This window comes from Salmo salar, chromosome 28 (genome assembly GCF_965601325.2).
Source record: "Salmo salar chromosome 28, fSalSal1, whole genome shotgun sequence".
Lineage (NCBI taxonomy): Eukaryota > Metazoa > Chordata > Actinopteri > Salmoniformes > Salmonidae > Salmo > Salmo salar.
In genome coordinates, this window is record NC_138318.1 from 4,575,729 (window position 1) to 4,589,288 (window position 13,560).

A 13,560-nucleotide genomic window follows, 5' to 3' on the forward strand; every position below is an offset into this window, starting at 1 on the left:
TAAACGTACCCAGATTTATCCCCTCTGTCACTCTCAAGCAATTAGGATTTGGTATGCTAAGGGATTCAATGTATCTTCTGTTAGGCCCAAGCCAAGCAGCGGGCTGGAAGAGCTGGAAGAACTGGCCCAGGGAAGACCTACAGGCTGTACACAGAGAGAGCATACCGAGACGAGATGCTCACCACCAACGTGCCTGAGATCCAGAGAACTAACTTGGCCAGCACTGTGCTGTCCCTCAAGGTATGCCCACAGTAACGAAAGGGGCTAAACCTTGTTTCACTGTACATGCATCTGTGATCTATACTTGTCTGCTCAGACCTACTCCCGTGTCATCCCCTGACTTCCCTTTCTCCTTATTCCTTCAGGCCATGGGCATCAATGACCTGCTATCATTTGATTTCATGGACGCTCCACCCATGGAGACGCTGATCACAGCCATGGAGCAGCTCTACACTCTGGGGTCTCTGGACGATGAAGGGTTGCTCACTCGTCTAGGACGCAGGGTAAGAGTTTATACCAAAAAAGGAGACTATTGTTAAGAAAGGCAAAAGTGAGGATTAATTACCAATTCATTATTTCCATCGCTCTGTCAGATGGCTGAGTTCCCTCTGGAGCCCATGCTGTGTAAGATGCTGATCATGTCCGTCCACCTGGGCTGCAGTGAGGAGATGCTCACCATCGTCTCCATGCTGTCTGTGCAGAACGTCTTCTACAGGCCCAAGGTACGGCAAATCACAAGACTCATAAACACTGAAATTAGGGTCGTATCACTCCTCTGGGTATCCTGATAAGATATTCTTTCTTTTCTTCTTTGCAGCACAGTTCAATGTTGTGTTGAGGTTTACCATTATGGTTGGAGAGCTCAATGAGGCAGTTATATGGTGTGCCATTGTTGATCATTTGATGACTAACAGTCCTTTTATTCTGTGTCTCAGGACAAGCAGGCGCTGGCTGACCAGAAGAAGGCCAAGTTCCACCAGGCCGAGGGAGACCACCTTACTCTGTTGGCTGTCTATAACTCCTGGAAGAACAACAAGTTCTCCAACCCCTGGTGCTACGAGAACTTCATCCAGGCCCGTTCCTTGCGCAGAGCCCAGGATATCCGCAAACAGATGCTGGGTATCATGGACAGGTAGGTTCCACTGTCCATTTGATGATCAAGGTAATTGTATATCTGGTAAAGAAACCTCACTTACTAGAAATCTTCTCACACAAATCCAAAAACGTTTACCTCTTTTCAGACATAAACTGGATGTGGTGACTTGTGGAAAGGCCACAGTGCGTGTGCAGAAGGCCATCTGCAGTGGTTTCTTCCGGAACGCAGCCAAAAAGGATCCCCAGGAGGGCTACCGTACCCTCATTGACCAGCAGGTGGTGTACATCCACCCCTCCAGTGCCCTGTTCAACCGCCAGCCTGAGTGGTGAGTCAACTCTCCTTTTTGATTACCATGGGGACTAATAGATTAGTCACTAGTGTACATTGAATGTCAACTGGTACTGAGCCATTCTGGACATCCTTTTCCTCTTGCCTGATCCTCTTATTCCTCTCTCCACAGGGTGGTGTACCATGAGTTGGTGCTGACTACTAAGGAGTACATGAGGGAGGTGACCACCATTGACCCACGCTGGCTGGTAGAGTTCTCGCCGGCCTTTTTCAAAGTGTCAGACCCCACACGCCTCAGCAAACAGAAGAAGCAGCAGCGCCTTGAGCCCCTCTACAACCGTTACGAAGAGCCCAACGCTTGGAGAATCTCCCGCGCCTTTCGGCGGCGCTAGAATGTGCATCCTTTATCGCAACACAGAAAGAGAGGGACACATTCCTATTTCAGCTGGTTGAGAAATACCATGGAGAGACATTGTCTGCCAACAGGCCTTGTTAGCTGTAACATGCGATTGATAAAGCTGGGTCATTATCGATTTGTTTTGGACATGTGTTATGTGTGCTCAGCTGTTTTCTATTAACTGCAATTCTATCATTTTGAGCTGAATTCTGGTAGGCTGAATTCTGTCTCTTGACCTGTATAGCAGTCAACTAGTAAAATGAGGTCATTGCTCTCCTGTCCTTATAGGCTTACCTGGGTAACATTAATAAAAATGTCTCATCCCCTGAGGAGAATCAATCTTATATTTGAGTATCATGGACAATGAAACATGTTTGTTTTACTTGAATGTCACATCTGACCTGTGTGTGAACTTCTGAAAAATGATCAATTCAATAGGAAGGGGACTGGGCAGTAATTTGACAAGTCAGTGAACGTCTTTGTTTTAAAAGCACAGTGCTCTGAGACAGTTTGTCTTTTATAGTAGGCTGTCTTTTTATACCAGGATGGAACTTAATACTTGGTTTAGCTTTGAGTGATTGCTTTACTGTGCTAGTGTAATCCTAACATTTTCTGCACTTGTATAGTTCTCTTTTTGTTGCTAATGTTTAATTTAGAAATGTTTTATTGACAGCCACACTGGAGACCACAATGTCAGTTTTGGGGCTCCTGAGTGGTGCAGCGGTATAAGGCATTGCATCTCAGTGCTAGAGGTGTCACTACAGACCCTGGTTCGATTCCAGGCTGTATCACAACCGGCCCGTGATTTACAGTCCCATAGGGCGGTGCACAATTGGCCCAGCGTCTTCCGGGTTAGGTGGTCATTGTAAATAAGAATTTGTTGTTAACTGACTTGCCTAGTTAAATAAAGGTTAAAAAAATTAACTTGGAGTTTAGATTGTCATATTGGCAATGAGTCTACCCCCACCTGCTGACCAATAAAATCATTACCCGGAAGTGTGGTCTAAGTTCGAAGTTCATAACGTAACGTGCGTGTTACCAATGCCTGCGTTTTCTGAAAACAAAACAAACACTGGACACAATGGCAGACTTTGGAGTTGAGGAGCTTAAGCGGCTTGAATACCTGTCTTTGGTGTCCAAAGTGTGCACAGAACTTGACAACCATCTTGGTATTTGCGAGAAAGATCTTGGCAAGTTGAATAAACACACACTACTTTTGTCACCCCACATTTGGAATAATCTTACTAGCTTGCTGCTAAGCTAGCTATCTTAGCTACCTTTAGTTTTAGCTAGCTAACGTTAATAATTTTACTCCAGTGTTTGACAACCAGAATCCCGATTGTAAAACGTATTTTTTTAGTCATAACGTTATCTATTGTACAGGAGATGGTTACTTTGCCTTGAAAGTGTGGTGGGTGGTCTGGACCCCATAACATGTTTAAGTATTTGACATTTCCCCGAGTTCCATAAAAGCTAGCTAGTTTAGTTTCATGTGAGCATTCTTGGCAAAACAAGTAAAAAGAATTTGCTGTTACTCAGTTATTTATGATAGAGGCATAGTTATCTTAAGAGAATAGAGTTGGCTAGCATTTTTCTCTCTGCTGAATTTGATTATTCTTGCTGTCTCTTTTAGCTGAGTTTGTCATCTGCCTTGCTGAAAAGCAACCAACATTTGATGGCTTCAAATCACTTCTGCTGAAAAATGGAGCAGACTTCACAGTAAGTGTGATAGTGTGATGTAGCTGTTTGATATGTTTAAAATTAGCCCGGTCATTCAATACACTTTCTGGTTTTGAATCCACTTTCTTTCATAGGATTCTCTCATCAGCAATTTGCTCAGACTTATTCAAACTATGCGGCCGTCAAAAGCATCTACAAGCAAAGGTTAGTTTATCATACTGTATATAACTCTGGTTAGTGTCGAATGCAGCTGATATCTTACATTCAAGTATGATTTATACAATGCTGATATACAATTTGATATACAGTATGTGATTATGTCATACTGAATCTCTTTAATTTTATGGCGGTAGCCTCTGAGCCTGTGGTCAAACAGAAGAGTGAGAAGGACAAACTGAAGGAGATGTTTCCTGGATTGTGCAGGCCAGACAATCCAGCTCCCGTAAGTCTCTCAGAAATTAGTACATACATAGTGGCTAAACAAGGCACTGCTATTACGTCCCACTCCACACACACAGCATATGGTTGTCAGTAGACCAATGCTCTCTAACAACACCCACAGATTCCGCTAGAAGACGATGATGTGAGGGTAGCAGATGCTGCCATGAAAGAATTGGAGATGTTCATGCCCAGTGTCAGTGGAACAAACTCAACGAGCAGGTAAGGACATTTTGATAATTCACAGGGTTTGCAACAAAGTTTTACTGGTGCACTATGAATAGCAAAACCCTGAATTGGATGAAAAATAGGTATTTTTTACATTTATATGGCTCTTGTTTTAGGTTGGACAACAAAAGGCAGCGAAGCAGAAGTCGGAGCCAAGACAGAGACAGGAAGAGACGCTCACGCTCTCCGTCTTGCGACCGTGAGAGGGACAGAGACTTCAAACGCGGTCGAAAACGTGTTTCCCGCTGGAGTGATCGCAGTCCGAGCCCCTCCAGGGATCGAGACATTGAGGTTGGTTCTGACCGCTGTAAGGACAAACACGTGGACCGGCCTCCACCAGAAGAGCCTGCTGTAGGGGACATATTCAATGGCAAAGTCACCAGTATCCTGCAGTTTGGCTGCTTCGTGCAACTGGAGGGACTGAGGTCAGTTAAGAGAATTGGAAAATATCGAAAGCATGTATCCAACACGTTCTGTCTCTTACGGTGATCCAATGTTTTGAAAACCCGATGTTGAAAACCTTTTCTTGTTTTTCATTGTAGGAAACGCTGGGAGGGGTTGGTCCACATCTCTGAGCTACGCAAAGAGGGACGTGTTGCCAATGTGGCTGATGTGGTCCAGAAAGGTCAACGAGTCAAGATCAAGGTGCTGTCCTTCACTGGCTCCAAGACCAGTCTCAGCATGAAGGTAAGACGGCAACACAGAGCAGGAATGAATTCAAAGCCTACTGCCCTTTGGTAAGCATGATGAAGGACATGAAGCTAAATTAAATTATAACTGAAACTTATACTCTTGGTTGCCAGGATGTAGACCAGGAAACGGGGGAGGACCTGAACCCCAACAGGAGGAGGAACCAGGGCCCTGATGGTGGGGAGGAGAAAATCATGAGGAACCCCGACCGCCCAACCAACCTCAACCTGGGTCACGCCCCTGAGTTGGAGGATGACACACTGGAGCGCAAGAGACTGACCAAGATATCAGACCTTGAGAAGTGGGAGATCAACCAGGTATGTGTACACATGTAGGGTTCATCAAGACATCTTGGCTCATTTTGTTAGTGTGATGTTGATCTATACATGGTATTTTTCCTGTCCTCAGATGATTGCTGCTAATGTTCTTTCTAAAGAGGAGTTCCCTGACTTTGACGAGGAGACGGGTATCCTCCCAAAAATTGATGATGAAGAAGGTAACATTTTAGCATGTTTTTTTATCTACTGAAAGCATTATGGGTGTAATGATTCATCGATACAGATCGGAATCCGGTTCAATTGTTTATTTAGATGCATCGGTCAAAAACAATCCAAATGTAACATGAATCAGTCAGAAAATCTATTGAAAGTTACAACCGCCGGTTCACTAATGTTTTTATTAATTGTACTTTCTTTCTACCTTATGAAAACACTTCTCATCTTTTGGGATGTGTCCCCAAACTGTGTACGTTTTTGACAAACTCCCTAGTCCCTGCCAGTGACCAGCATACCCATAACATGATGCTGCCACTACAATAATTGTAAATACAGAAGATCAACAACATTGCATTCACTCCATATTACTGGTTTGAATGAAAAATGTAAAAGAAGGAAGCCTGTGTTAAAAAATACACATAAAATCCCCCATTCTGTTTGCAATAAGGCCGTTAAGTAATACTCAGCGATTAACAAACATTTCTGTTATTTTGTGTTTTTTAAACAACTAAATGACCGACGTCGGTTCAATTATTTGAATTCCATTTCGTTCAGGTTTTTTCCATGAGTTCAATGCGCACATTGCAAAGTTTCTCCACAGAGTTTCTAAACCCAGAGGCGCAACATCATGAGGCTTCCGGAAAAGCTTGTGAAGCAGACCAAGAAGACCAGGCTGCGGTTTGGGTTTTGACAAGTCAATGAGAGAAGTGAAATATTCTTCCTTAGTTGTTAATTTTCTCGAACTCTAAAGGCACAAGAGATTCGAACCAATGTCTTAAGTAGTTGAACATGTTATTACTCCAACCTCGTGGTAGTGACAAACTGACACGTTTTCAATTCCGTCAAAAAACTACTTTATATCGAAGGTGTGCCTTTGATTTGACGGCCTGCACATGCCCAGTTTGGCGTGACCAGATGTCATGTTTCTACGCGTGAGCTTAGCTAGCCAACGTCGCCATGACATTGCCTACATGTGTGATCTATTGGAGAAGCAGTTTCAGCCTGTCTTCATACTGTACTTTCTTTGGTTTCTCTAGAGATAAATCAGATCCAGCCTGAACTGTGTGATGTTGTAGTTTCCAACAGGCCAATATTCTACATAGTTTAGCGCATAAAACGTGGTAATTAACTACGACCATAATCCATTGCTCATCTACCTGTCCGGTCTGTTTCTTTTATGCCTGCTATGGAAGAGAAAGGAAGGCACGATCGTGAGGGGATATAGAGAGCAGGTGTTGATATTCAGCAGTCATAAAAGTATGCCTTATTTACTTTGAAGATCTACAAAATAGTGATTTTGACTGACAGGATAGGCAGTAGCTGTGTAGAAATGAGAGGACTTGGAATTAAATGATTAAGTCATCAAATAAAAGTAATATACACAACAATTTAAATATTTTATTAAAGTAATGTGAATAAATGATGGTTAATAAGTGATCAGCAGTAACGGGCAGTCATTACTATTATGGGACTTTTATTAATTGTTTTATTCTGTGTTACAGCATTCAACCCAAATAATCGTAAACGAAATCGAAAACCGTGATTGTTTTTATAATCGCACCGACCTCAAAAAGCACTAATCGCTCAGTGCTATTAATACTGCAAGACAACACCGCAAAGAAATTAAAAATGTTTGCCAAAATTAAAGATTTGGGTCAAATACAATACAACACAGAATGAAACCCTCTCTATTTTTCAGTATTGTAGAGGCAGCATTATGTTATAGGTATGCTTGTCACCAGCAGGTACTGGGGAATTTTTCAGGATAAAAATAAATATGAAAGCTCAGGTAAAAATGTAGAGGAGAACTCACCTCAGTCTTCTGAAAACCTAACCCTGGTATAGTTATATTTTTCAGCGGGACAATTTAGACACATCTTAATGCCAAAAACACACTAGAATGGCTTTTCAAGAGGTATTGAGTGGTCCAGTCTCAGTCCTGACATAAATTTCCTTGAAAATCAGAGAAGGTTTGACTTTTGCTGACTATCAATTATTCCCTACCAAATGTACTGCATGAGCAATTTTGACAAAAACAATGGATAAACAGTGCCTTCATAAATTATTCGCCCTTGACTTATTCCACATTTTGTTGTTACAGCCTAAATTCTAAATCGATTAAATACATAATCGCCCAATAATGACAAAGTAAAAAACATGTTTTCTGAAAATATCCCATTTACACACCAGTGGCGGTCGTGCCGTTTAAGTTGAGGGAAGACGATTCTTTTTTGGGGTGCATGGCCTTATTTCTATTACAGCCTATTGGATGACTGTCATTCATATTCCATTCACCCAGCTCAATGTAACATCAATTGGTTTAGGTTATTACATGATACTCACATTTTCCCTATACTCATTATGAGGTTGCGCCAACCTAGCCTATGAATGAAAGTTTTCAACGTAGATACACAGATCGAGAGAAACGTTTGAGTAGCCTAATCAAAGTGACAGATGGTGACATATTCAATACCGCCTTGCACACTCTTCACTGCATCTAGCTGATCTAGGGCGTAATCATTAGCACAATAGTTGCAAATTAGAGTTTCTATTGGCCAAATTCAGATATGTTTATCCCCATTTTGTCAGTTTGCTTCCGTTTAAGAAATGGTTTTCAACAAAATTGCCAGAATGAATACACTCCTGATCACACGTAAACCCAGTTCACTTTCATACTAGCCACATACAAACAGCATTATCACGTTGCTCGTTAATTCCTTCTTGCATCTACATGCTCTCCTCCCCTCATCTTTTCCCTTTGCTTCAGTGCACTACACATCAGCTGTCTGTGAACAGGCGAAAAAACCTTTCCAAGCCAAACCTTCATATCATAACCGCTAACCACTACACACAGCTTACATCGTTGTCACCATATTAGCTGACGTCAGTCAACATAGCTATTAGAACTAACGCGTTAGTATACCCACTACAATCATGCAGTTAGCAAGCAGGTTAGCAGTTACTCCGGCGGGCCCCGGTGGCAATAAATTAATAAAACCAAAAGCTTACCTTGGATATAGCCATAGCTAACATGGCATCCCTCTCTGTTTGGGTAGGCTAAACTAGCTAGCTAAGTAAGTGAAAGTCAAAAAGAAAACCCCCCAAAATATATAGCTAGCTCTGTCTCTTGCCTCTCCTTTGTTTTTTAAGAAATTAATTTGTTTAGAACTGTTCAACTATTATCTTTCTCTCTGAGTCAACTACTCACCACAATTTGTACTGTAGGCCATCATTGCAAAACAGTGTGTTTTAATAAATTCTTGGTCACGTGAATATATTTAGTATACTTTTATCTAAAATTGATAACTTTTTTAACTTTTACTATTTTTATTTTTATGAAATTCACTGAGGAGGATGATCCTCCCCTTCCTCCTCTGAGGAGCTTCCACTGATTCACACCCCTGAGTCAATACTTTGTAGAAGCACCTTTGGCAGAGATTACAGCTGTGAGTCTTTCTGGGTAAGTCTCTAAGAGCTTTCCACACCTGGATTGTGTAACATTTGCTGAATTTTTTTAATTAATTGTTTTATTAAAAAAAAATATATATATATATATATATTATTATTATTATTATTATTATATATATTTTTTTTTTTCTAAATTCTTCAAGCGCTTTCAAATTGGTTGTTGATCGAATCTAGACAACCATTTTCAAGTCTTGCCATACATCTTCAAGCAAATTTAAGTCAAAACTGTAACTCGGCCACTCAGGAACATTCACTGTCTTCTTGGTAAGTAACTGCAGTGTAGAGTTGACCTTGTGTTTTAGATTATTGTTCTGCTGAAAGGTGAATTCATCTACCAGTGTCTGGTGGAAAGCAGACTGAACCAGATTTTCCTTTAGGATTTTGTCTGTGCTTAGCTCCATTCCATTTATTTTTTTATCATGAAAATAACTCCTCAGTCCTTAACGATCACAAGCATACCCATAACATGATGCAGCCACCACTATGCTTGAAAATATGGAGAGTGGTACTCAGTAATTTGTTTTATTGGATTTGCCCCAAACATAACACTTTGTAATCAGGACAAAAAGTTAATTGCATTGCCACATTTTTGCAGTATTACTTTAGTGCCTTGTTGCAAACAGGATGCATGTTTTGGAATATTTTTATTTCCGTACAGGCGTCCTTCTTTTCACTCTGTCAATTAGGTTAATATTGTGGCGTAACTACAATGTTGTTGATCCATCCTCAGTTTTCTTCTATCACAGCCATTAAACTCTGTAACTGTTTTAAAGTCTCAATTGGCTTCATGCTGAAGTCCCTGAGCGGTTTCCTTTCTCTCCCGCAACTAAGTTATTTATTTTATTTAACCTTTATTTAACTAGGCAAGTCGGTTAAGAACAAATTCTTATTTGCATAGATGGCCTACCAAAAGGCAAAAGGCCTCCTGCGGGGATGGGGGCTGGGATTTTAAAAAATATATAGGAAAAAAAAACACATCAAGACGAGAGACACCACAACACTACATAAAGAGAGACCTAAGACGACAACATAGCATGACAGCTACACATGAAAACACAGCATGGTAGCAACACAACATGACAACAACATGGAATCAACACCACATAACAACAACATGGTGGCAGCACAACTTGGTAGCAGCACAAAACATGGTACAAAAATGATTGGGCACAGACAACAGCACAAAGGCAAGAAGATAGAGATAACAATACATCACACGAAGCAGCCACAACTGTCAGTAAGAGTGTCCATGATTGAGTCTTTGAATGAAGAGATGGAGATAACTGTCCAGGTTTGAGTGTTTTTTTGCAGCTCGTTCCAGTCGCTAGATGCAGCAAATTGAAAAGTGGAGCAACCCAGGGATGTGTGTGCTTTGGGGACTTTTAACAGAATGTGACTGGCAGAACGGGTGTTGTATGTACCCCGCACATTGACTCGGTACCAGTACCCCCAGTATATAGCCTTGTTATTGTTAGATTTGATCATTTTTTACTTTCGTTTTTGGTACATCTTTTCTTAACCAACAGTGCAGTTCAAGAAATAGTTAAGGGCTTGTAAGCAGGGTTGCACATTTTGGGGAATATTCAGAGGTGGAAACTTTCCTTGGGAATTAACAGGAATATCTGGTAATTAATGGAAATATATGCAAATTAATATTAATACCATTTAAATGTAAAATGGTAGTCTAGAAACTAAAGCTTTGGTTGTCTTCCTCTCAGGCTTCCATGTCTTCTCCACCTCTTGAACATCAGACTCTGAGGCCTCATTTTCACTGTCACTTTCCAACCTTGTTGAGGATGGCTCGTTGTCAGGCTCAAAAAGCCTCAAATTTGCCCGGATGGCTACCAATTTTTCAACCCTTGTATTGGTCAGCCTGTTGCGTGCTTTGGTGTGTGTTCCCAAACAAGGACCAGTTGCGCTCTGAGGTGGCTGATGTTGGTGGGATTTGGAGGATGATGGAGGCAACAGGGGAAAGAGCCTCAGATCCACAAAGTCCCTTCCACCAGGTGGCTGATGAGATATGTTGGCATGAGTGCCATGTTGCATCTCCATCCCAAAGCCCTTGCTTGGAAGTGTACTTTGCCAGACTGCCAAGAACCTTGCCCTCATCCAGGCCAAGGTGGCGAGACACGGTAGTGATGACACCATAGGCCTTGTTGATCTCTGCACCAGACAGGATGTTCTCGCAGCATACTTGGGTCCAACATGTACGCTGCGGCGTGTATGGGCTTCAGGCAGAAGTCTTTACACTTTTTGATGTATTTCAGAACTGCAGTTTCCTCTGCTTGGAGCAACAGTGAAGTGGGCAGGGTAGTACGGATTTCTTCTCTTACATCTGCAAACAGAGTCTGACAACCAGACAGGATGGCATTGTCTCCCTCAATCCGTACAATGGCTACTGCTGTAGGTTTCAGGAGTTTCAGGCTGCTTACCACTCTCTCCCAAAATACATAATCCAGGAGGATCCTCTTGATGGGGCTGTCCATATCGGCAGACTGTGATATGGCCATTTCTTGGAGAGACTCCTTCCCCTTCAGGAGACTGTAAAACATGATGACAACACCACCCCAACGGGTGTTGCTGGACTCTTTAGACCAAGCAGCCTTCATGTTTGCAGCATTGTCTGTCACCAGTGGAAATACCTTCTGTGGTCCAAGGTTATTGATGACTGCCTTCAGCTCATCTGCAATGTAGAGACCGGTGTGTCTGTTGTCCCTTGTGTCTGTGCTCTTGTAGAATACGGGTTGAGAGGTGGAGATTATGTAGTTAATTATTCCTTGCCCACGAACATCTGACCACCCATCAGAGATGATTGCAATGCAGTCTGCTTTCTCTATGATTTGCTTGACCTTCACTTGAATTCTGTTGAACTCTGCATCCAGCAAATGAGTAGATAAAGCACGTCTGGTTGGAGGGGTGTAATCTGGGGGAAGAACATTCAGAAGTCTCTGCCAATACACATTGCCTGTGAGCATCAGAGGTGAACCAGTTGCATTCACAGCTCGAACTAGACATTCATCAGCATTTCTCTGACTAGGTTCCTCCATTGAGTCAAAAAAAAACTTCTGATTCCAGGAGGACCATGAGCTGTTGCTATCGATAAGGTGTCTGATTCATGATTTTCACCTCGAATAGAAGTAGAGGGACTTTTGTCAAAGGTTGCTTGTTGTCAGCGCTGAGGGAACTTTATGCACTTGGCCAGATGATTCTGCATCTTTGTTGCATTCTTCACATGATTTGGCACAGTACTTGCAAATGTACACAGCTTTTCCTTCTACATTAGCTGCAGTGAAATGTCTCCACACATCAGATAGTGCCCGTTGCATTTTCCTGTAAAGATGAGAAAAAATGAGTAAAATAACAACATACAATTCCATGTACAGATAAATAGTTAAGCAGTTAGATTAAACAACTCCTTTGTTTGATAATTGTTTTAAAATAAAACATGTATGGAAACAGGTGAATTAACACTCTGTTAGCAGGCTCAAGCAAGCTAAAACCCACATGGTAGCAAAAACTAACTAGCAGAAATGAACAAGTTATAAATGATTTAAACACTCTTTGCTGTAGGCTACTATTTACTAGTTAACAAAAAATCATGTATGTCATTTAAAATATATTCACCCCACCCAGTATTGTAATATAAATTTACCAGAAAGCATGTAGTCCTTGGCTCAGACAAGATCAGTGTGCAAGATCTTGACAATCCTCTGTACATGTGATGGAAGAGTGCACTGCACATGTGATGGAAGAATGCACTGTGCATGGTTGCAATTCCATTGAATTGGGGATAGTTTAACCAAAATGTGCCACAAGACCTACAATTGCCTTAAGTGTATCCCACAAAAAAAGGTTCACTGTTATAAGTTAACTTTTCTGATGAATTTAAGCAAAATTCCTGGGCTTAACTTCCCATGGAAAATCTCCGGGGAAAATTACCGGAACGTTTCCGACCCTTTGCAGCCCTACTTGTAAGTAAGCATTACACGATAAGGTCTACACATGTTGTATTCGGAGCATGTGACAAATAAAGTTTGATATGATGTGGAGGATGAGGGCTGCAGTAGGTATTTCAGATAGGGGGGAGTGAGGCGTTAGAGGGTTTTATAAATAAGCATCAACCAGTGGGTCTTGCGATGGGTATACAGAAATGACCAGTTTACAGGGGAGTATAGAGTGCAGTGATGTGTCCTATAAGGAGCATTGGTGGCAAATCTCATGGCTGATCTAGCCGCTCGAGAGCACCCTTACCTGCCGATCTACAAATGACATCTCCGTAATCTAGCATGGGTAGGATGGTCATATGAATCGGGGTTTGTTTGGCAGCTGGGGTGAAAGAGGAGTGATTACGATAGAGGATACCATATCTAGATTTATCTTTAGCCTGCAGCTTTGATATGTGCTGAGAGAAGGACAGTGTACCGTCTAGCCATACTCCCAAGTACTTGAATGAGGTGACTACCTCAAGCTCTAAACCTTCAGAGGTAGTAATCACACCTGTGGGTAGAGGGGCATTCTTCTTTCCAAACCACATTAACTTTGTTTTGGAGGTGTTCAGAACAAGGTTAAGGGCAGAGAAAGCTTGTTGGACACTAAGAAAGTTTTGTTGTAGAGCGTTTAACACAAAACCCGGGGTGGGTCCAGCTGAGTATAAGACTGTATCATCTGCATATAAATGGATGAGAGCGCTACTGCCTGAGCTATGTTGGTGATGTAAATTGAGAAGAGAGTGGGGCCTAGTATCGAGCCTTGGGGTACTCCATTGTTGACAGGCAGTGGCT

The 13,560-nt window shown here is 41.9% G+C and overlaps 2 protein-coding genes across 5 annotated transcripts in view; both read left to right on the plus strand.

Moving 5' to 3' along the window:
- The window catches only part of LOC106589300 (ATP-dependent RNA helicase DHX8), a 30,909-nt gene extending 28,204 nt beyond the window's left edge, over window positions 1-2,705 (plus strand). For both annotated transcript variants that reach the window (XM_014179090.3, XM_082970392.1), the window contains 6 exons: window positions 85-240; window positions 366-503; window positions 594-722; window positions 936-1,132; window positions 1,242-1,421; window positions 1,557-2,705. In XM_014179090.3, the coding sequence (XP_014034565.1) occupies window positions 85-240; window positions 366-503; window positions 594-722; window positions 936-1,132; window positions 1,242-1,421; window positions 1,557-1,776 (1,020 nt within the window). In that variant the 3' untranslated portion in view covers window positions 1,777-2,705. The remainder of the gene's footprint in view (window positions 1-84; window positions 241-365; window positions 504-593; window positions 723-935; window positions 1,133-1,241; window positions 1,422-1,556) is intronic.
- Window positions 2,706-2,797: 92 nt separating this feature from the next.
- LOC106589301 (ATP-dependent RNA helicase DHX8) overlaps window positions 2,798-13,560 on the plus strand; it is a 34,906-nt gene continuing 24,143 nt past the window's right edge. For 2 of the 3 annotated variants that reach the window (XM_045710111.2, XM_082970393.1), the window contains exon 1: window positions 5,320-8,771. Coding sequence is in view for 1 of the 3 variants with exons in the window: in XM_014179091.3 (XP_014034566.2) it covers window positions 2,863-2,971; window positions 3,415-3,500; window positions 3,596-3,665; window positions 3,815-3,903; window positions 4,024-4,121; window positions 4,244-4,552; window positions 4,670-4,814; window positions 4,931-5,134; window positions 5,226-5,313 (1,198 nt within the window). In the remaining 2 variants the exon portion in view is untranslated. The other variant, XM_014179091.3, reaches the window with a different exon arrangement.